The sequence below is a fragment of the Sarcophilus harrisii genome, chromosome 6, assembly GCF_902635505.1.
Source record: "Sarcophilus harrisii chromosome 6, mSarHar1.11, whole genome shotgun sequence".
NCBI lineage: Eukaryota > Metazoa > Chordata > Mammalia > Dasyuromorphia > Dasyuridae > Sarcophilus > Sarcophilus harrisii.
In genome coordinates, this window is record NC_045431.1 from 231,128,719 (window position 1) to 231,152,704 (window position 23,986).

Consider the following 23,986-nt stretch of genomic DNA (forward strand, 5'->3'; position numbering starts at 1 on the left):
GAGATGAGGTTGCAACTCAGGTTTTCTCATTGTAAACCTCGGCCTGGCAATCTATTTTAGGTACACATGGACACAATGGAAATTGTATTGATGGAAGAACTTCCTATTAGAGGTCAGAAATACAATGGAGGCTGTTAGAGCGGAATGAGACTTCAGAATCCATCTGATCCGTCCCTTTTCATTCTTATAGATAAGTTACCTGGGCAAAGTCGGAGCAAACCCAGGATGAAACTCCAGCTCCCGAGTCCCAGCACTCACCCCTGTAGGCCATTCCCTCAAAGCAAACATCTTCTATAGAGAGCTTGGGGAAAAAACCCACTGGGGCCAGGACATTCTGGTTGTGGGGATCAGGCCAAGAGCCATGGACCTGAAGCCAACAGACATGAGTCTTGCTTGGCTCCATCTCTCATCAGCTGCATGATCCGAGGCAAGTCCCTCTGATTCTGCAAACTTCAATCTCTCAATTAAAAAAAGGGGGGGTGATATCTGACAAGCCATCTCCCCTAAGCTAAAGTGGTTAAAATGAGAGGAATTGGTAAACCTCAAAGCCTTCTTGAAACAGGAGAAAATGGGAGGAGAGAATAATGGAAAGAACACTGAACTGAAATTCAGGAAGTTTCCTCTTCAGTAGCTATTCAGCACCATGGATAGAGCACTGGGTTTGAGTCGGGAAGATCTGAATTCAAATTCCGCTTCAGATACTTAGCATGTGTGACCTAGAGTAAGTCACATAACATTAATTTGCCTCATTTTCCTCATCTGCAAAATGGGAGTCATAACAACATCTTCCTCATACAGTTGTGAGGGTTGAGTGAAATAATATTTGTAAAGCATTTAGCATAACGTCTGGAACATAGTTAATTAAGTGTTTAATAAAGGTTGGTTTCTTTCTTCCTTTCCTCCTTTCTTCCCTCCCTTCCTCCCTTCCTCTTTTCTCCCCTCCTTCCTTCCTCCCTTCTTTTCTCCCTTCACTCCTTCCCTTCTTCCTTCCTTCCTTCCTTCCCTCCTTCAGGTGACATGAGCTTTGTGCTTGAACCTCAGTCTCTTGATTCTTAAAAATTAAGAAGTTGGGTTACAAAGCCTATAGTGTCTTCTAACTGGCATTTCTAGTCTCTAATCTCTAATTTATCACTCTTTTTCTGCCACTAATATTCTATGTTTAATGGTACATGACAGCTCTAATCTTCTAAGTTCTGTTGCTATGTCCCCTTCTAGCTCTTTCACAGTGTTCTATATTACAAAACCTCTTCTAGGTTTGACAATTTGTGTTTTGCCTTCTACGACCTCTTCCAGCTGGAACATTCTATGCCTAAAGTCCTTTTCAGATCAAACATTCTACATTCTCTGTCTGACAGTTTGTGTTCTAAGCTCCCTCCCCGATCTGACATTCTATGTTCTAAGGATAGTCTCAGCCCTGACATTCTGTGTTCTAAGCTACCTCCCAGCCCTGACATTCTGTGTTCTAAGGACCTTCCCAGATGTGACATCCTAGGTTCTATTTTCCCTTCACCTCTAAACCCTGTGATCCCATGACTCTCTCTATGACTTGTTCCTCCGGAGATTTTCCTGCCATAAGATTTTATCGCTAGCAGGGCACTAGGGCCAAATTGCTTGTTGTTTTTGCTACCCAATAAAAATAATAATTAGATTATTTAGATTAAAATATTCACACAAAACTATTTGTAAAGGGAATCGTTGGGATGACCGCTTATTACCGTGATTTTGTATTCTCATCACCCATTTCTTAATGGGGTTTAATTTCTGCTTATCCAGACCCTGGCACAGAAGGCTCTCAGAGAATGCAGTGCACATTGGTGCGTTCCCTCCCGTCCCCCACCACCAGTGGAGTGAGTAGGAAAGATTCCATTTTTTCATCTCATCTTACAGGGGAGGAAACTGAGGCTTAAGGAGAAGAGCAATGCTCTGAAGGAAGGAAACCAGGATAGTTTGGGGGGTTTGAAATGGGACCACTTGGCTTTAGATTGCACTGGCTCAAAGCCTTCAGGGAAGGGACAACCCAGGACTGAGCACCCAGGCTGGCAGGAAAATGTTAGCTCCTGCTCCCTACTTCCTGGAAAAATGACAGTTTCCAGGCCTCCCTGCAAGAGAGGTCAGCCAAAAGAGAGATGCAGCTACAGTCCCGGGAAGTACATCATAATTCCCAGCCAAATATCCCTATCATCATAACTGCATCCCTAAGCATGCTTCTTACCCAGAGAGGGGCTGGTAAATGTTTAACAACTGGCTTTACAATGTTTTTCTATATGTGCTCACAACACAGTTTTATGCTTATTTTAAATTTTAGATATTCTATCACTTTTTAAAATCTGGACAATAAAAAAATAAATCAAGCCCCGACCCATCGCACCTGCCCATTTCTGGGGTGTTGATGCTCACACTGAACAACAGTAGCACATCCCTGTCTTACCTAGGAGCTCCCAATTAGGCTTTGACTGGGGAAAAGATGTCAGGGCGCATAAGAAATCTAAGTAACATCAGGGAAGTGTCAAAGCTGGTTTGGGAGTCAGGTGACCTGGACAGCCAGAGTCTAGCTACAGAACCCTCAGAGATCAACTAAGCTCAGTTTCCCTACCTATAAAGTGGAAACAAAGACAGTAGATTGTAATCATTATATTGATGGAACTAATACAACCTAATCCTATTCAATCAATAGAATCCATTCCATTTTAAGCTAATCTAACGCATTTCCATTCTTATTTTCTATTTTATTCTCATTATATGCATACAATAAGCATTTACTAATGACTTAGTAATAATAGTAATTAATAATTAATATTAATAATGTCAGGTGCTAGAGATACAGGGGAAAAAAATAAAGTAAGCCTGTGTGGCCTCCAGGGACTTGTATTCTTCTGGAGGAGACAATGGAGGATGTAAACAAGCATGAAAATTGGAAGAGGAAGAGAAGGAAGGAAGAGGAGGAAGGAGCCACCATAAAGGAGGAAATCAAGAAAGGCTTCCCATTACAGGGAACACACGAGCTGGTGGCTGAAGGACTTTAAGAGAAGATGGTGAATTGGGAGCACATCCCAAACATGGACCACAGGCTGGGCAAAAGCATAGAGGTGAGAGGTTCTATGTCAGATTCTGAGAAGGGGAGTGATAGTAAGCCTAGAAAGGTAGGTTAGAGTCAGGGTAGGACTTCCAATGCCAAGCTGCAGTGCTTTCATTTTGTTCTAGAAGCAATAGGTAGCCACAGAGGGTCTTTGAGCCTGAGAGGGATCAGATCTGAGCTTCCAATACTTGTTGGATAATCTAGGTGAAAGCACTTTGAAAAGTTAAACTCAAGGTTCAAGCGGGGACCATTGAGTGTGCCCCAACTGATCAGTCAGGTCAACAACAAGTATTTATGAAGAACCTACTCTGTGCCAGGTATTCACTGAACGTTCTGGAGATGCAAAGAAAAACAAAAACGGTCCCTTCTCTCACTGGGCTCACCACAATCTAATCACTTATTTTCATTAAAAAAAAAAGATGATCATATAATTATAACTGCTGAGCCTGGGGAGGTGGAGAAAGAAGGGACCAAACATTTATTAAGTGCCCACGATGTGCCCGACACGGTGCGGTTCATGTCATTTGAAGTAGTCTTCACAAAACTGTCCTTGTTAGATTGTAAAATCGTAGAGGGCAGGGACTGTCTCTTGCCTTTCTTTGCATCCTCAGCATTAAACACAATTCCTGACATCTAGTAGGTGCTTAGTAAATGTACACAGACTATTAGTGAGTGAGATAAAGATTATGGGACTTGTCCAGGTTCACACAGCTGGTAAGTGAAAGCTTGGGGCAGATTTAAATTCAGGTTTGTCTGGTTCCAAACCCAGAGCTCTACCTACCTTGTCGGGCAGCTGCCTGCAGAGAAGAGAGAAGAAATACATCTCTCCTTTTTCTTTGCAGGGGAAATGGTGCCTGCAGAACACCAGAAGGATTGTGGACATTTTGATGAATTACTTTATTTTTCTTCTTTCTTCAATTTTTTTTTTAACAAGAGATTCCTACCTGTTTGGGAGGGAGGATTGCAGATGGATATCCTCAGAAATGAGTGTGATATTTATTGATTTGGGGGGTTGTTCTTTCTTTTAAAGAAAAGAAGAGAAAAAGTCTAGAGAAGGTTAGAAATAGGAACTCTGGAGAAAATGAACATTTCCATACTACTTTAACCTTTATAAAGCAGAAAGTGTAGGTAATAGGAGGATAATTATTCCCATTTTTCAGATGGAGAAAAACAAGACCCAGAGAGAAAAAAAATTCTTCAATTGCCTAAGAAGTGTCATAACTGGAATTTAAGCCTAGATTCTTAATGTCTTACCTCCTAATTTGCCTTCTAGCAGGCTGCTCTCAAATGATCATCTCAAAAGAGCTACAAAAGAAAACTCACTCTCCTCCCAATCCCAAGTCTCCAACTCTAGACCCGATGCAGCATTTCACGATGAATATATACTTCTTGGTCCTTGGCCAGCTTTTTTTTTGTTTAAGTGGAGGAAAGGAGATCTGGGGACTCCCTGTTCCTTTGAAGAGGTGACTCCTGTCATTTAGTGTTTGGAACACAAAGAACGCAGAAGCTTATCTGCCAACTGCCAATAATCCCTTTCTCATTCGTGTCCTGGACTCGTGAGTCAAGGTCACCATAATATCCTCCTATTGCTTACAAGATCCTAGTGATTGAAATCCAAGCATCCCTCCAGGCAGGGTGATCCCAGAATCACAGACTTGGAGATGGAAGGAAGGGGAAAGTCTGAGCAGTCACTAGGAAGGGGCTAGAATGAGAAAATTCACTCTCCCAGATCTCTTCTGAGTTGGAAATGCAGACTACATAGGTTAAAAACTCCCTCCTCCTGCCACCATTTGCTGGTCTCAAATTCTCAGCCACCTCAGCCATTCTTCACTTAAGTCTTTCTCCTGTTCTGGCCACCCCTTCCACTGTGCCCTCTGAAATGCTTAATATACCATTAAAATAATAGCTACAATCATGAAATCAGAACCAAGGGGAAAGTTCTATAGACATTGCTGGCCAGAAAGAAACTCAAAGGATAATGAGAACTGGGAGAGACCTTAGAGATTCATTTTACAAAGGAGGAAACTGAGCCATAAAGAGTCAAGCTTATAGGTATATGAGTCAGGATTTGAATTTGTCTCCTTGGCTACAAGCCCAGTACTCTAACCTTCACCACCTCAGAGCATCTTAGTGGGTAGAATCCACAGAGACTCAGGTTTCAGCAAAATGCAAAGAAAAACTTTCCAAATACTTGGAGCTGTCTGGATAGAGCACCAGCCCTGAAGTCAGGGGGACCAGAGTTCAAATGTGGTCTCCGACACTTAACACTTCCTAGTTCTATGACCCTGGGCAAGTCACTTAACCCCAATTGCCTCAGGGAAAAAAGGCTATAACTGTCTTGGGAGGTCCTTGCCACTAAATGTTATCCAATCGGGTTGGGATAATCATTTATCTGGTATGTTGTAGAGAGAATTCCTGTTTAGGCAAGTGGAAAGTGGTAGGTGGGTTAGTGGAAAGAATGTTGGATTGGGTGGGAGGAAGTCAATGGACCTGGGTCTGAAGCTCAGCTCTACATTTACTGATTTTGTTGCTTTTGTCGTTGTTGTTTTGAGGTAATTGGGGTTAAGTGACTTGCCCATGGTCACACAGTAAGTGTTGTGTCTGAGGCTGAATTTGAATTCAGATCCTCCTAACTTTAGAACCAGTGCCTTATCCATTGAGACATCTAGCTGTTCTACCATTTATTAATCTTGTAACCTTACCTAAGTTATTTAAACCCTTCATATGTCAGTTTCTTTTTCTACAAAATGAGAAGTTTAGCCCCAAAGCAGACATCGAAACGAACCTCCCTCTCTTCTTTGCTGAGGTGGGGGATGATTTGTGTGGAACATGGCATCCAATGCCATATTGAATGGATATATTGATCAGGTTTGCTGAATTATTTCTTTTTATTCTCTTCTTTCTTCTTTATTTATAAGGGATGGCTGTTCTGGAGGTAGAAGGGAAGGGATACATAGGGAAATGCAGTAGAGGCAAAAACAAAAGATAATAAAAGTTTTTTGAAAGAAAAAGAATTGCATGATCTCAAAAGTCTCTTCCTGCACCGAATCTTTAGATTCTAAATAGCATGAAATATCTCTGCAATCGTTGCTTCATCTCTCCCCCATTGCCTTGATCTGTAAAGAAGAATCTTTGGGGTGAAGAATTCATTTGGAGGCAGAGGGAAGGAGGAGACATTTACCTTCCAGCAGCGTCACAGACAGCTGGGCCTTCTGGGGATCGTAGCCCAGGGAGTAGTGGAGTTTGGGGGCCTGGTTCCAGCTGGCAGCCTTCTCTGGGTTCCACGCCTCGATCACACAGACGTCCTCCACCACACCTGTGGGGGGAAGGAGCACAGGAGTCATCTCCACGCCCCCGAGGATCCCATCTGTCCCCCCATGCTTCCACTGAATGCTTTGCCAGCAAAACCGGCCTAAAACCATCCCATGATACAGAGGTACACATGCATCTAGGGCCTAGCTCGGCCCCGGCACAGAGCAGGCATCAGGAAATACTTCTTGATTAGTTAATCAGTCAGTATAATGCCATTCATCAGCTATGTATCTTTGGGCAAGTTAGTTCTCTTCTCTGAACCTGTTTCTCACCCAAAAATGAGGGCGTTGGGCTAAATGTCTTATATTGTCCCAGCTCAGTCATCCTAATTTCCATGTTCTAAGTTCTTTTCCAGCTCTGTCATTTTAGGTTCCAAGGATCCTTCCTGCTAGGATATTCTATGTCCCGTGTTCCTAGCTGGAACATCCTATGTCATTGAGCAAGTTAGTTTTCCTCTCTGAACTTGTTTTCTCACCTAAAAATGAGGGTGTTAGACTAAATAGACTCAAAAGCCTATTAGATGTCTTATATTGTCCCAAGTTCCATGTTCTAAGTTCTTTGCCATCTCTGTCATTCTAGGTTCCAAGGATCCTTCCTGCTAGGACATTCTATGTCCCACGTTCCTAGCTCTGACATCCTATGTCATACTGATCCAAGGTTCTTTCCAGCTCTGGAATTCTTTGTGGCAGGTTCTAAGGCATTTTATTTTCTGGGCACCTTTTAAGACTGGAGAAGGCTGGAAATGTGAGGGCCTGAGTGTTACTAGAATCTCTAAAAGTGTGACCATCATCCTGGGAGCCAGGGCATTTGGGTGGCATATGCCCTGGGGACTAATGAAGCCCCTGGGAAAGCATGATGCCCTGTGGGGCTAGCTTTCAGAGGGTTCCAGACTCCACAATCAATTGTGGTCTAGTGACGGTCTTTCCCATAGGGGAGTGGGTGAAAATGTGGGCAGCAGGCCAGCGTGCTGCTTTTACAAGTACCAGGCCCCCAAAGACCTTCAGGAGAGTCGCACTCAGGGATTCAGACACTCTCAGGCAGAATTTGAAATGGAGCTCCAGTAGTACGAGCTCAAGGAGCAGAGAATCCTTTGCTGGAAGTAATATTGGGCTGTTTCTGTCGCGTCTGACTCTATGAGCCCATTAGGGATTTTCTTGGCAAAGCTACCAGAGGGTTTTGCCATATCCTTCTCCAGTTCATTTTACAGATGAGGAAACTGAGGCAAATAGGGTATTGTGACTTACCTAGAGTCACACAGTATCTGAGGCCAGATTTGAACTCAGGAAGATGTCTTACTGCTAATTCCAGCACTCTGTCCACTGCAATTATACCCACTGAGCTTCCATAAAGATGGAATCATTCAAATGGCTCTGGATTTGGAATCAAAGAACTTAGCTTTGGACCTCAGCTCTGTGCAAGTCACTCACTCTTCTTCTAGGCATCCTCAGTTTCCCTATCTGAATAATAAAGTGGCTGCACCAGGTGATCTCTAAGATTCCATTCCAGAAGGGATCCCTGTGGTCCAGGCAGATTTACTGGAGCATAAGTAGCAAGTGTTTCATGCAGACCAGGGAACTGTAGTAGGTGGCAATTCAAGAGAACAGATTCTGGCCCCCATTTTATTTCAGCCTCACACCACCTGTGTGCCAGCAGGCAAACTCATAATGCCATCATCCTTGGACAGCTGCAGAAACCAAGCCCCACCAAGGCTAAATCAGTTGGGTTCACGGACCAGGGACTCAAAGCCAAGTACTCCTGACTCACAGGATCATAGACCTGGAGCTGGCAGGAGCCTCCGGGACTCTTCCATTTTACAGATGATCACACTGAGGTTCAAGAAGGTAAACTGACTACAATGCTAATAACTCCCCTCTGTTGGTTAGCAACAATTTACTGCGTGACCAGGGGATCCCCAAAGACTTGTTGTGGTTTTAAGCCATTAAAACTTAAAGCTTATTAAAGTTCTAAAAACTTAATCACGGCATTAAAGCTTAAAAACACAAGACCTTGGGGACCCTGGCCAAAATTGCCTTGCACATAATGTTTTTCAGGCTGTTGTCCCCATTAAAGTGTAAAATCCTTGAAGGAAGAGACAGCTTCATTCTTTCTTTGTATCCCCATCACCTAGCACAGTGCCCAATTCATAGGCACCCAACGAGCATTAGCACCGAGACTGGAACTCCCATCTTGCGTCTCCAGAAACAACGTCCTTTCCACTGGATTTCTCTCTGAGGGTCTCCCTATTACCTCATTTTCCCCTTCATTCTCTCCTCATAGAATAGGTTGGGCATTTCTGCAGAGGATAAAAGCAGGGGGGCTGGAGAAGGAAATGGCAAACAAGTCTTTGGCAGGAAACCCCTAAATGGAGCCATGAATAACTGGACAGGACTAAACTCAGCAGCCATAATATCAGTACCGGGGGGGGGGGCGCTTTTAACAGATCCTAATCAAAGTCCATTGCCTAGCTGTGTGACCTTGGACAGGTCACTGACCATTTGTAAAATAAGGCTCCAAATAAGGCACAGCTCTAAAACTGTGCTTCTATGAAAGTACTGAGGTTTTAAGTGGAGCTACTTTTATTAGGTTTTTGGTAGGAATTTCTTTAAGCAGAAGATTGTCTAGGATTTCAGGTGGCCAATATTTTTTGTTTTGTTTGGTCTTAGGGGTGAGGTGGAGTAACTGTTACAATCTGATTAGGGAAGGGGTCTAACAGCCAATTGCTTTTGCTTCCCCCATCCCCTCCCCCACAAAAAAGCAAAGTCAATCCTAACTAATTCAATAAATATTTATTAATTAGCAATTAAGCTAATTGCTAATTAGCCCCTGTTCTAGGTGCTGGGATAAAAAAAAGTGAATACCTATTCTCAAGAAACTTCCAATCTAGTAGGGAAATAAGGTGAATAAATAAAAAATAATCATATATATACATACACATATATATATATACATAATACATTTACATATCTAGTATCTATCTATTGGATATATCTATACATATATAGATATATCCAATGTCGTAGGGAAATAAGGTGAATAAAAATAATCACATATATACACACACACATATATATATACATAATATATATACACATATACATACATACATATATATACATGAACCCAATTTTTTGGCATCTAAAGCCCTTCAGTTTGGCTCCCTTCTGTCTTTACAGACTGATTTCCCATCACTTGCCCTCACGCACACACTACATTGAGACCCCAGCTCCCGGGCTGTCTCCTTCGCCTTCTGTTTTCATTTGTGGCTCCTAGGTCTGAGATGCAGCCTTTCCCCCTCTCTAACCAGTTAGCCAGCAAGCTTCTAGAATGCACCTGCTCTGTGCCAGGGACTGCGCTAAGCTCTTGGGACACAAAAAGGGGCAAAAGGCAATCTCACTCTTGAGCAGCCCTCCGTCTAATGGGGGACATCATGAAAACAACTGTGCACAAAGAAGCTATGTGGAATCCAGTTGGTGCTACATAGACAGTCACAAAAGGGATCCCTTAGAGGGTTCCTGGAGGGGATAATATTTCAGCTGGAGCTGCTGGAGCTTGAGAAGAGTCAGGAGGCAGAAATGAGGTGGGAAAGGGGCCCCTCTCCCTCTTGGAATAAGCTCCGTATTGTGCCATACTTGAGAACCTTCCTTTCCTTTATTTCTCTCTCCCCTGGCATATAGTGAGTATATAATGGGCAAATTCAGTTGTTCAATTAAACTGAACTGATTGTGATCAGGGCATGGGAGAGGTCAAACATAAAGGCAGGAGAGATTTGAAAGGGGAAGGATCTCTTATTTGGGGGGAGGGGAACCAAGAGGTAGGGGGCAGGGTGCTCCCCCCTAAGTTGGACCTTGATGGAAAGGAATAGTTTCAACAAATTGAAAAGGAAGGAATTCTTTGGGGATGAGGGGAGGGAAGGGAATGTACAAGTGGATGGAAGCAGAGAATGGGTAGGGTTAGTGATTCAAGATGGCCATGTCCCTTTCCCTCCCTTCCCCATCATTTAATAAACTCCTGTGACTTTATTATTCTTATTTATACTGTTCATATCTTATTCATAAATAGTTGTTTACCATCCCCATTAGACTGGGAGGTCCTTGAGAGTACTTTGCCTTTCTTTGTGTCCTCAGTGGGGCAGCTAGGCTGTCCAAGTAGATAAGAGTTACTTGACCTAGAGTCAAGAAGATCCATCTTCCAGAGTTCGAATCTGAGCCAGCTGCGTGACCCTAAGTAAACTATTTCACCCTGTTTGCCTCAGTTTCCTCATCTGTAAACTGATCTGAAGAAGGAAATGGCCAACCACTTCCTATATCTTTGCCAAGAAATTCCCAAATGGGGTTAAAAGAGTAGGACACTATTGAACAACAATATTGCATCCCCATTGCTTAGCACAGTGCCTGACACACAGTAGGAGTTTAATAAATGCTCATTGACCCAACCTGACTTGAACATGAAATGTTCAATAGAAAGGCTTTTAAATAAGACTAGGAAGGTAGGATTGTGGCAGACCTTGAATGCCCAGACTAAAGAGTTTTTATATTTGCTTGAAGATAATGGGAGTGGGCACTAAGGTGCAGAAAGGTACCAACTCAATTCAATTTAATTGCCGACTATATGCAAGGTGAGAAGCAGTAGATCAGAGATTTTCAAGTTTTTGTGTATCTTGTATGTCTTTTACAATTTGGTGAATCCTATGGGGCCTTGCTAAAAATCATGCAATTTTTTTTAATCACAACGAAAGAAAACACTAAATTTTAATTCTAGATTAGTCAAATCAAAGATCCATTTGTCATCCATGTTCACAGACCCTGGGGAGTTCATGGGACCCAAGTTAAGAATCCCCGAATTTTCCATCTGAAAGGCATAGATTCAAGTGTGGTTGTAACATGTGCTGCTTGTGCGACCCTGGAAAAGTCACTTAATTAACCTTCAGGACCAGATATGTCTGAGCTGGGGCTGATCTGCTTTGTTAGAGGAAGTGTATTTTTAGAGTGAATCTGCTCCTAGGAGAGCTGTCTACCCCAGTGAAATCACTGTGCTAAGTGCGGAAGATACAAACATAAGGGGAATAATCATCGATATCCTCAAGGACTTTCTATTTTACCTAATTAAGGGAAATGGCTTTAATGGCTGTGTGAAGATAAGGAGCTTTCCAGGGTGGTTAAACACTCTATTTATTACACGTCTTATATCCCTTGCAGTACCCAGCAAGAGGAGGTACAATCCCCATATTGTGGAATTGGGTGAGATTGAGATTTTCCATTTCCCAGTAAGATAATGGGAAACATAGAGAGAGAAAGAGGGGTGCTTGTTACTGGGCATTACACCTGCGATCTCCATGGCCACCCACTTAATCTGGGACCCTGAAACTTGCTTTTCCATCAGAGAATCCCATCCCAGCCAGGAAATTTTGGGATTCCATCAATCTCTCTGAATGTCCCAGTACATCTGGCCAGAGGCAGGCCATTTGGTGAGACCAATGAACAACAGAGTCGGTGCCCTGGTGGAGGGAGATGGGGCACTGGCAGGAAGGGAGGGAGCCTACCATTCTGAGGAAGGATGAAGAGCTCCTCTGTGACCTGCCTTTTGAGGCGACTGTCATTCAGGGCTGAGGTGCTGGCGGGGACTGGGTCTTCCTCAGTGGTCCTCAGGGTATAATCAGCATAGTTGATGACTTCCGGGGCGGTCACTGATGGCTTAGGTCCATAGATGTCCGGGAACTTCAGGAGAGTTCTGGGCTGAACGGGTTCCGTGGATTTTTTAATATTGAACTGAAACACAAGTTGCCATGATTGGTTACGACATCCTTTGCCATAATTCCATACTACTTCTCGTTAAATTGCAAGATCTTTGAAAGCAAAGACTATTTTGCCTCTTTTTCATCCCTAATACTTAATTTAACATAGTTCCTGACATGTACTAGATGCTCCATAAATGTCTATTGATGGATCCCAAGCACTAGACAAGAATCGACTTCTAAAGCTCTCCCTGGAACTTAGGAGCATAGGATTTCAGATCTCATTCAGAACTCCTCATTTATACAGGGGATGTAGAGACCCTCTCTCAAGATCCTAGAGGCAACACATGGCAGAACCAGGACTAGAATCCAAGTCCACTTTCTCCCATACCAAAATGGCGCTACCCAAAGCCACAACCAGTAGAGGCAAACAGCTAAGTGGGGAGGCAGCTTTCTTTCTACCAACCCTTTTTCCTAGGGCAGTCAAGCCCATGCTACTTGGCTCTCTGGTAAATTATCTAAGGTCACACTGTAAATAAACCAAACTCTGATATCTCCCCATCCAGGGCTCCATGAGGGCTAAGACAGATCATCTCTGAACCCTGTATGGACATGACAGAATTTCAGAGACGATGGGAGCATAGGGATCCATTCTAAAGATATCCCCCCACCCAGAGCATCCCTAAAAGGTGATCAGTTACCCTTTGCTTAAAAATACTTTCTCTTTGCAGCCTGACACACAGCCCAGTAATGGCCAGAGAAAATGTCAATAAATATGGGTTTAATTGGATTAAGGGGGAGTTTACTACCTTCTTTGATGGCCCATTCCATTTCTGGACAGAATGTTTTTCCTATGGGAGACTGAAATCTGGCTCCTGTAGCTTGTATTTACGATTCCTAATTCAGTTCTCAGAAGTCTAATATTTCATGTCAAAGAATTAAAGATACTATGTCCCCCCTCTCCAAGATAATTCTTTTCCAGGCTCAACATCTTTATTCCCTCCAGTTTATCCTTCTATTGTATCAGATTGTAAGCTCCTTAAGGACAGAGACTTTTTGTGTTTCCAGCACTCAGCACAGCACTACCACATCATGGGAGCTTAATAAATGTTTATTAACTGAGTTGTAACATTTAATTCACCCTCTCTGGATACTCTTCAGCAAATTACAATATGAGTCCCAAAATAGCACATATTACCATCAAGATGTCAAGGAAGAGAGTACTTGAACCTCCTTGTTGCTTAAAATGAAACATCACAGTTTAGGGAGAAGGCAACTATCCACAGGACTTCTTAGAAAGTGCTTTAGGGTTAGTCAGAGAGGTTTTCCTCTCAACAACCCAAACTTGCTTCTTTGTTTTTGTCACCCATCACCCTCACTTCTGCTCTCTGGGGCTAAGGAGAACAAATCTAATCTATCTTCTGTGGGACAGTCTCTTCAGTATGTGGGGGTTACAATAAAGCCCCGCTATGTTTAATCACTCTTTACATGCTGTAAAGTGGAAAGTTGACTGGACAAAGCAAAAGGACTAAAATTTGCACCTCTGCTCATCACCACTTATTGGATCTAAGAAAAATTTCTTGAAATATCTGAGCCTCAGTTTCCCCATATCTTTCAAATATTATTTTAAAATTGCATTATTCTGATCTAGAAAAATAAATACCAATAAGCATAAACATCTCCACATACAACGAATGGGAGAAAGTATTGTAACTATGAATATCATCACAAATAGCTTGGTTTAAAAAAATAAGTATATATTAAATTCTAGTATGTTCCAAAAGCTACTGCATTTGTTTCTGTATCTCTTGTGACTTTCATTACATTTTCTTCTATGTACTTTTTTTTTTGATGAGGCAATTGGGGTTAAGTGATTTATTTGTCCAGAGTCACACAGCTAATAAGTGTTAAATATCCGAAGCCAAATTTGAACTCAGATCCTCCTGATTTCAGCACCTCCTGGTGCTCTACCCATTTTGTCATCTAGTTGCCCATATGTATTTTGTAAAAAATACTTTGCAGATGTTCTTTTCTTTCTTTCTTTCTTTCTTTTTTTAACATTGCTATCACTAGCTTCTCCTGAGAAATATCGGTTCATATTCTTTTACCATCTATACCTGTCTCCAATAGGAAAATAGTTTTTTTTTCATATATTTGGATCAATTCCCTATATATCTTTATTTCGAATATGAGACTTTTATCTCAGGAACTTACTCCATTGATTTTTTCTTGGTAAACATTTCCTTTTTGATTTCAACTGCACTGATTTTATTTGTACAAAAGCTCAAAATTTTAGGGACTCCAAATTTTCCATTTTATCTTCCATGACTATTAAATATCTATCCTTTGTTTATTGAAAGAGTCTTCCCCTGTCCATTGTTATAAAAGGTATTTCCATTCTCTTCTAGTTTTGTTTGTAATGTGATATCTCAATCACGTATATATTTGGAAAGTGTGGTATAATGTAAGATAATATTCTACACCTATTTTCTGCCAGATTGCTTTCCAGATTTTGCAGTAGTTTTTGTCTAGTCCTTACTCCAGAAGCTGGAGTCTTTGGATTTATTGAAAATCTTGATAGTATGCTGGTTTCTAGAAATTGTGTCAATATATTTCACTAATTATCTTTCTATTTTTAACCAATACTAAATTGTTTTAATGACTACTACTTTATGATATATTTGGAGATCTTGTGCTTCTAGAATCCTTTTCTTCCTACTTCTTATCCCTTTGTTCCTCTAGATAAATTTCATTATTATTCCCTTCATTCTCTAAAGTAATCCTCTGGTGGTTTGCTGGGTTTCATACTGAATAAGGAAATTAATTCAGGCCATGTTGTCATTTTTATTATACTAGCAAAACCCAAACAAGCAATTTACATTGCTCCAATTACTTAGGCTTATATTTACTTTTGCAAAAAGCATTTTTATTGTATTTCTATCATTCCAGTGGGTGATTTGATATATAGAGTACAAAATATTTTATATTCTGTTGTTTTTTTTCAATGGGATTTCTATTTATAATCTGTTCTTTATGGATTTGGTTGTAAATATGCAGAAAGGCTGCTGATACATTTCTCTTTATTTTCTTATACATTGATTTGATTAAAAATATGAGAATGACATCACCATAGTCTGGTTTAGTGATTTAATGATTGATTTAGGCACTGGGATTACAAAGGAAAAATCAAAACAAAACAAACAGCCCCTACCCTCAATGAGCTTAGATCCATCATAGGAGGCAACACATATACCACATGAATACAAGGCAATTTTTGAAGGAGGAGGGGAGCAATTTGCAAACTCCTTTTCTCCTAGAAAGGTCAATGTTTGAGTAGTCTATATAGCATGTATTCATTAAAATAGAGTTTGATCGGAGAACATCTGCAAATCTTTGGAACAGATTTTTTCCCCCAGAGTACTTGCTGCTTGCTAGTTACTATAAATAACATCCTTTCTTTCCCAGCTTCTGTGACCTAGCTTAGTGTAGCTGATGGTGCATTGATTTTTGCCTTTGGCTGTGATTATAATCATGGAACACAGGAACTGGAAGGGACTTTGGACAAGATCTACTACATTCTCATTTTACTGATGAGGAAACTGAACCCCAAGTTCACAGTCGATGGCAGAGCCTAGATCTGCCATTTATCTGCCAGGAGATCTGTCAAAGATCTTCTACCTCCCTGATGAGTAAAGTATTTTCATGACAAACTAATCAATTAATCAATAAGCATTCATGAAGCACCTACTAAGTGCCGTTCTAGACATTAGGAATAAAGACAAAAATAAAACAACTCCTGCCCTTAAGTAGCATACACACTATTTCAGTAGACAAATGTATATTTAAAATTACATATAAAATAGATACAAGCTAATGGAGGGAGGGAAGGGAAGACACTAATAGCTCATGGATTATACAGAAGATGATGCTTGAGCTAAATTTTGAAACTAGAAATTCTAAGAGGAGAGATGCATTTCAGGTAAGGGTGAAAGTCAATACAAAAGAAAAGCAATGGGAGATGGGATGTCCTAGGAACATGCTCCATTGATCAAAATCATGTGGGACTTTGATCCCAAAGTACTATAGATGACCTTAGTACAGGCCTTCACTAATAACGAGAAAAAAATCAAATAATAATAATAGCCAATATTTATAATAGGCTTTAAGGTTTGCAAAGCACTGATATCTCATTTAAGAACCCTATGAAGTGGGTGCTATTATTTATTATTTTCTTTTTAGAATGAGGAAACAGAGAGAGACTCAGAGTAGTTCAGTAATTTTCTAAGGGTCACAAAGCTAGTTAGTGTCTGAAGTGGGATCCAAATTTGAGACTTCTTGTTTACAAGTCCATTACTTTAACCACTGTGTTATGTGCACTAGCAGTGATGATTGTTTTTCATTCATTTCCAACTCTTCACAACCCCATTTGAGGTTCTGGCAGAGATAATATAATGGTTTGCCATGATTATTCCCCTGATAACAACCTCTACAATCAGTGGATAAGGCCCAAATCTTTTACTTAACATTCAGAGATCCTTACAACCTGACCTTGGCTTATTTTTCCACTCTGTTACACTATTCTCTTTCATGCACTTTGTGTTCCATTCAACCTTGCCTTCTTGCTGTTCCTGATACCGAGAGATCAAATAGAATGATGGCACAGTAGCTTAGGCAAGAGATGATGATGGGCTGAACTTAGGTGGCTAAGTCAGGGTAAACAAGGGGATGGATGGGAGAGAAATTATGAAAAAACAAGTCCCAAGTTTTGGTGGCTTCACATAAGGGGGAAGAAAAATGAAGATTCAAGGATTGCTCTGAGATTGGAGACCCAGATGCCGAGAAGAATAGTCCCGCTATTGAAAAAGACACAAGATTCCAAAAAGAGAGCCAGACTTAGAAGGCAAGCTGCTCTGTTTCATTTTGAACAAGTCATGTCTGAGGTAGTCCAAAGACATCCAGCTGGAAATGTCGGGCTGTGATCCGAAGATATAAGATTGCAGCTCAGCAGAGAGGAGGGCTGCATATGGATCTGGGAGTCACCTGCATGGAGATAACTATAGAATCCATGGGAAGAAAGGGAATAACCAAAAAGTTAGAAAAAGGGAAGAGAAGGCCAACTGCATAGGAGATGCAGAGAAACTGATATGATATGAGATAGACAGAGATAATAATGAAAATACAGAGAGACAGCAAGAAAGACAGACACACAGTGATAATGATGAGGATGATGACATTTATATAATGCTGATTAGGTAATAAAGTGTTAAGCTGTTTATAAGTATGATTTCATGCTTATATGCAGTGTAGATGCAATTATTATTTCCATCATACAGTTGAGAAAACTGAGGTAGACAGAAGTTAAGAGACTAGTTTTGGGGGTCTGAAGTCAGATTTGAACTCGGGTTTTCCTGAATCCAAGTCCAGTAAACTATCAGCTAGCTTCCAGAAAGAAGGAAAAGTATATGGGAATAGAGAGACAAAAACAAAGAGAGACAGAGACAGAAAAACAGAGACAATAGTGTTCAGGATGAGGGACCCCTCTCCCCAAGGTGAAGGAATGAAGCATAGATCATGATCTAGCTGCAGAGACAGAACAGAGGCCAGACAGGTAGGAGAAAGATCAAGAAAAACAGTATTAGAAAAGCAGAAAGTGAGGGAAGAAGACTTTCAGGAGAAGGACATCGCCAACAGAATCTAAAGCATCACAAAGGTCAAAAAGATGGGGACTGAGAGGAGACCATTAGAGTTAGCAATTAAGAGCTCACCGGGAACCTCAGAGAGAGCAGCCTCGGTCAAGTGATGGTGTCAGAAGCCAGATTGTAATTTAATTTTATTCAATAGATAACTGAGTGCCAACTATTTTCTGGGTACTTTGCTAGATGCTGCAGGGAATAGGGAAATGGGGAGAGTCCCACAAGTAAGCATAGACTATATGGTAAGTAATTTCAAGGGGGCAGAGAGCTAATAACAGAAGGGAAGGTCTTGTGGAGGATGTGGTATTTTGGAGGAGGTACAGATTCTACAATCTATGATTAATGAGGGAGGGAGAGGAGGACAATTTGGGCACAAGTATGGTGACAGGAAATGGAGTATCGTGGACAGTTTGACTAGAATTCAGAGTGTAGGAAAAAGAGTAATATCTTTTAAACAATTATAAAGGGATTGTGGGAAGGTTTTAAATGCTAGCCTTAGAAGGAGTTATTTTATCCTAAGGGGTCAAAATTCCTCTAAACCAAGTCATCAAATATTAAGAGTTTCTGGGGCCAATGAGTTCATCATTTTGTGGCCAGGTTGGTAATGAGCATTTCCCAACTTAGCCAGGATGATCTCCAGAAAATAGATACAAAGATTGTTCATTTGACACCTTTCCAAACTGGTAAAATCTATCAAAGCTGGTGTCCTTCTGGCCTTTGACAGCTCAGATCACCACTACAATATAAGAAGAACATTGGGACACAGAAATAAGAGCACTGGATTTAAAGTCAAAAGACTTGGCTCTGTGTCTTATGGATTATTTAACCTCTTCCTCTATAGAACCAGAGGGTTGTACTAGAATCTCAACTTCTAAAACTGTGGTTCACAATCCCATATGGGGTCTTGTAACTGAACGTGGGGGTCATGAAATGATGATTTATTATCAGTAAATGTTTGATTTGTTTACCTGTTTTTAATCTCTATATACACAGAGTCATGTAAAATTTCTCAGGTGAAAAGGTATCACAAGTGGAAAAAGCTTAGATGTACTCTGAGGTTTCTTCCAAGCCTTAATTTATTTCCCTATGAGATTAGTGAAGGGGCATTTATACGTCTATAAATCTTGGGTCTCCTTTAATACCAGTTGGCTCTACCACTCACTATCTCTCCCAAGGACCCCTTCCCTTAGCAACCATTGGGGTCAAGTCCAAGGTCCCCCGATGTGAAGAAGGCTATTTTCATCCACATACAGATGGTAGAGCCAAGGTGTTCATCCTACAAGGGGGTCATGCATTCCTGAAATATACACAAATTCTAGACACACCACATGGCACCGGGCTGCTGACTTCCACTTGCTGCTGACTCATTTGCCCCTTAATAACCAAGCTCTTCTTTACTAATAACTTTAATTACATCAATTAGTCACTCTAAAAACAGCTCTTTTCTCTTCTTACTCTCCCCTCCTCCCAGCTGGCATCCCCTTTCTATCCCCTCCTCTAACTTCCCCCAAACCTGATTTATTCTATTCTCAGACTTTCACTTGGGAGAAAAGATCATGCAATTTAAAGGCTTCAGAGATCACTGAATTCAACCCCTTCATTTTGCAAAAGATGAAGGTGAGTGCCACAGAGGTTAAAGGTCTTCCTCAAGGTCCCACAGATAAGTAGCAGAATCAAGATTTGTGACTCCAAAGCCAGGATTCTTTCCATTATCCCACCCTGCTGCTGACTCTCTATCCATAATAACATCACTGTTGCATTCAATGAACTGGAAGAGGGGAATAAATTTATCTTTAGATCTCATTCATTCATGCATTGGATCATGGACTAAGTTGGAAAGGACTTAAGGACTGTTTCACTTTACAGATAAAGGAATTGAAGCTCAGAGATCATTGTTTGGCTCAAGGACATGTGACTAGTGACAAAGGTCACACAAATAGTGCAAAGCTAGGATTTGAACCTAAGTCCTCTGACTCCAAACTGGGTGCTCCATTCATTCATTTGGGGAGGCTCTTTGTGCCATTTAGAGTAGGGTACAAGGACTGCCAAGAAGAGAAATCACCTAATTAGGGTCACACAAATTGTATTAAAAAGAAAAACCTTGAACCCAAGTTTTCCTGGCTCTCAGAGGCCAGCTCTCTAAGCAGTATTTTAATTGTTCTTAGTCTCTTTGTAACCTCTGTTGGAATTTTCTTGGCAAAAATACTGGAGTGGTTGGCCATTTCCTTTTCCATTCATTTTACAGATGAAGAAACTGAGGCAGACACAGTTAAGTGACTTGCCCAGGGTCACACAGTGAGTAAGTATTTGAGGCTAGATTTGAACTCAGGAACATGAGTCTTCTTGACTCCAGGTTCCACATTCTATCCACTGTGGAGCCATCTAGCTGCCTGAAGCAGTATGCCGTGCTGCTTTTTTCTGCATTTATACTATATACCAAGCACTGTCCTAAATGCTTTACAGATATTATCTCATTTGAATTTCACAACCACCCTAAGAGAGAGGTGCTATTATTATGCCCATTTTACAAATAAAGAAACTGAGGTAAACAGAGAACCTCAGGCCTTTTTCCTAACTCTAGGCCCAATGATCTTTCCACTGTTCACCTGGAATAACATGTAATCAGCCTTACAAGATCATCTGTAGCCAGATTGTGTAGGGCTATAAATCTCAGAATAGTTTGTATTTTAAAAAACAGAACTTTTTTTATTTTTTAATGAGAACTTTCAATTTTCAAAATACACACAAACATAATTTTAAACATTCACTCTTGCAAAACCTTGTGTTCCAAATTTTTCTCCTTCCCTTCTCCCTACCCACCTCCCCTCGACAGTAAGTAATTCAATATAAATTAAACATGTGCAGTTCTTCTAAACCTATTTCCACATTTATCTTGCTATACAAAAACCAGATTAAAAATGGAAAAAAAGCAAAAAAGCAAGCAAACAACAACACAACAGAACTTCTTGAGAAAGAGAGTGATATGGTTAGACCTAGGTTCTAGAATATCAATATGGCAGCTCTATGAAGGATAGGTTGGTTAAATGTGGAAGACATTTGACACAGAGTAAGCACATAGGAAGTTCTCTTTTTTCTTCCCTTTCCTTCTTTGTCTCTGTCTCTCTATCTCTCTCTGTCTCTGTGTCTCTCTGTCTTTCTGTCTCTTTATCTCTGTTTCTCTCTCTCTGTCTCTGTGTCTCTTTATCTGTTTCTCTCTCTCTATCTCTGTATCTCTCTATCTCTGTCTCTTTATCTCTGTTTCTCTCTGTCTCTGTCTCTGTCTCTCCCCCTTCCTTCCTTCAGTCATCCATCCCTCTAGTCTTTCAGTTCTGAAATCTAGGTTACATGCAAGAATTTGTTATTAAAACACCTCCATAAATAGTCACATGGTTGGGGTCAACAATGCCTACTATTCATGCTACCCATGTCACTGACTGGCTGAGTATTATTCATTGTTTAGATTAGTTGTTGGCTAGCCCGATGCTGACTAACAGTTCAGCCAGCCAGTGACAGAGAATATTGGACTGTCTTTTCTCTCTTCTTCTGATTCAATACAAAAAGCAAGTCCCTGGCAGCAGTCCAGATCTGCAAAGGGTATCCAACATAGTAGGTCCTTAATATGTGGTTAATGAATGAATTAAAGAATAAATGAGCAAATATGTGCATCTGCTGTTACTCTGGAAACTACAGACATCATAAGTTGGTAGATTTCCAATGTACTCACTTTCTATATAGTAAATTGCTTGTTCTCACTGGACCTGTTTTCTCTGATGAAAAGTGAGGGAGTTCAACAAGGCCCTTTCTTAAGTTATTTTTGGATGCAAATCTTTTGATCATAAAGAAGTGAGTAGGAGGAACATCCTGGTGAAGTCCTAGATTTCCCCCGGGGAACCAGAGCCCCACACTTACCCCAAGATGATTATAGAATACTTTGTGTAGAACCTCCTTTGACAAAAATTTGCCAGCTTGGGCTAAATATAAATAAACAAAGAACCTCTCGTATCCTATTTATCACTTTGAACGAGACTGCAGGAGTCAGAGAAGTCTGCTGATGGAATCCAGTCTGTCTACATCATCATCTGTGTGACTTTGGGCATATCCTTTAAGCTCTCCGAGCCTTCATCTGCAAAACAAGAGCTTTGGATTTCATGGTCTTTAAGGTTCCTCTCAGTTTTAAAGAAAAATTGGGATTACTGTTACTAAATTATAAAATAACAATAGTAAGATCACATAATATATATGTATGTAGACACACATTCTATGTATCTCTAGACAGATATTCTTAAGTTGCAGTCTGCAGATATTCAAGGAGTCTGTAAATAGGTTTTAGGCAAACCCATGAACTTATATGAAGAAAATACATCTTTATTTTCACTAAACTCTAACTGAAATTTAGTATTTCCATTAATTACTTAAAATTGTTCTGAGAACCGATCCAGGTTACCAAAGGGATCCATCCCTGTGAAATCCTTGAGAACCAGCACTGTTTCATTTATGCCTTTTCTTCCCCGATACCTCGGACAGCTCTTGGTACTTGGCACTTAGTAATGCTTAATAAATGCAATAATTAATTGACCGTAGATATTTGATATATGTTATCTCATGGGATCCTCACAACTACCCTTTGGGTAAGCACTCCAAATTTTACAATTCCCATTTTACAGACAAGGAAACAGAGGCACAGAAGAGATGAAGTAGCCAGGATCACACAAGTAAATATCCAAAGTACAACAATTATCCAGGTGTTTCTGTGTTCCCTGAACTGTTTCCCCGCTATGACCCTGCCATGTCCACTGAGGCACAGAGAGGGGAAGCCAACAGCAGGCTGGCTAAGAACCAATTCAAACTGTGATGGATGCTGATTGACAGCTCAGCCTGATTTCCCCCAAATTCTATAACTATTTGTGGAGTCTTTTAAATAACAAAGTCCTGTGTTGTGGCCTAGATTTCAGAAATGAAAGACCAGAGAGTAGGATGGAGGGGAAAGGCAGGTTCCATAGGTAGGAAGGTGAAAAACTCAGGTAGTGAATCCACATGAATCCTCAATGAATCCAGGGAATCTTCAGACTCCACATGGATGATTCCATGCTTTCCAGTTAACACACAAGGCCATCCCTTCTAAGACACAGAAAACTGCCTAAAAGCAGTGCCTATTGGTGATTTTGAGACTTCATGGGGAGTTGTGAGGAAGGGAGAAAGCAAATGGGGACTAATCCCCAGACCTACCAATATTTTCATTTGATTGTGAATTGGAGAAAATCTCTCAGGTTTCCCACTGAACGCCCTTCACAGTGGGGCCACTTGTGTCACGGATGTTTGATCAGCTGTTACAGCTCGTCCCCGTTCTGCAAAGTCTGTTTCATCCTCCTGGGTAAAGATGGCCTCCCACTAACTGACGCACTGGCCCAGAATAACTGAGCCAGAGCTGGCCCTGCTGGCTTTGTCCCTGGGAGCCGGCTTGCTTGGCCAGTCTTCGTGGTCCCTCCCCTCAAGTTCTGTCCTTCCCTTTCCTTGAACTTGCCGGGCCCTGAGAATAAGAGGCAGGAGTGAGGAGACCAGCCAGAGATCTGTCCAGCGTGGGGGTGGGGGGAAGATGCTGAAATATGGGCTTGAACCGGCCCTGGAAAAGCCAGCCAGGATCCAAGGCTATGTGCTCATTAAAGGCAGCTCACATTTCTGTGGTGCACCAGAGCAGGGAAGCTGGATTATCTCATTTAATCACACACCCACTTTATTTGGAAAGCTCAGAGGAATTAGGATCCTCTGATGTGATCTAGTCAGGGGATTATAGGCTTTGAGTCAAGAAGGAACTTCACAGGCCATTGGTTCCAACGCTCTCATTTTATATATGGGAAAACTGAGTCCCAAGGAGATGGACTGACTTCTCCCATGTTCCTTAGGTAGTATTAGAAGCAGATCTGAACCAGGTTTTTTGACTCAATACTCTGACACTGAGTTTGCCTTCTTTCTATTCTGCCTCATTTTATAGATGAGGAACCTGAAGACCAGGAAAGGAGAATGTTAACTTGGTGTTTATCAACCAGCGAATAAATGTCAGGCACTAAATGACTGAGCTGGGTCTTGAACCCAAATTTCTTGTGTCTGAGTCCCATATTCTTTCTATCTCCACTTAATTTTAACTGAAATGAGAGTATTTTTTTCATTTCTCACCAT

General features: G+C 41.1%; 1 protein-coding gene across 1 annotated transcript in view; it reads right to left on the bottom strand.

Annotated features, from left to right (window-relative positions):
* The window catches only part of SYT13 (synaptotagmin 13), a 50,501-nt gene that overhangs the window by 17,628 nt on the left and 8,887 nt on the right, over positions 1-23,986 (bottom strand). The window contains exons 2-3 of the mRNA XM_031941338.1: positions 11,928-12,153; positions 6,258-6,392 (exon numbers count right to left, since the gene is read on the bottom strand). Of these exons, the coding sequence (XP_031797198.1) occupies positions 6,258-6,392; positions 11,928-12,153 (361 nt within the window). The remainder of the gene's footprint in view (positions 1-6,257; positions 6,393-11,927; positions 12,154-23,986) is intronic.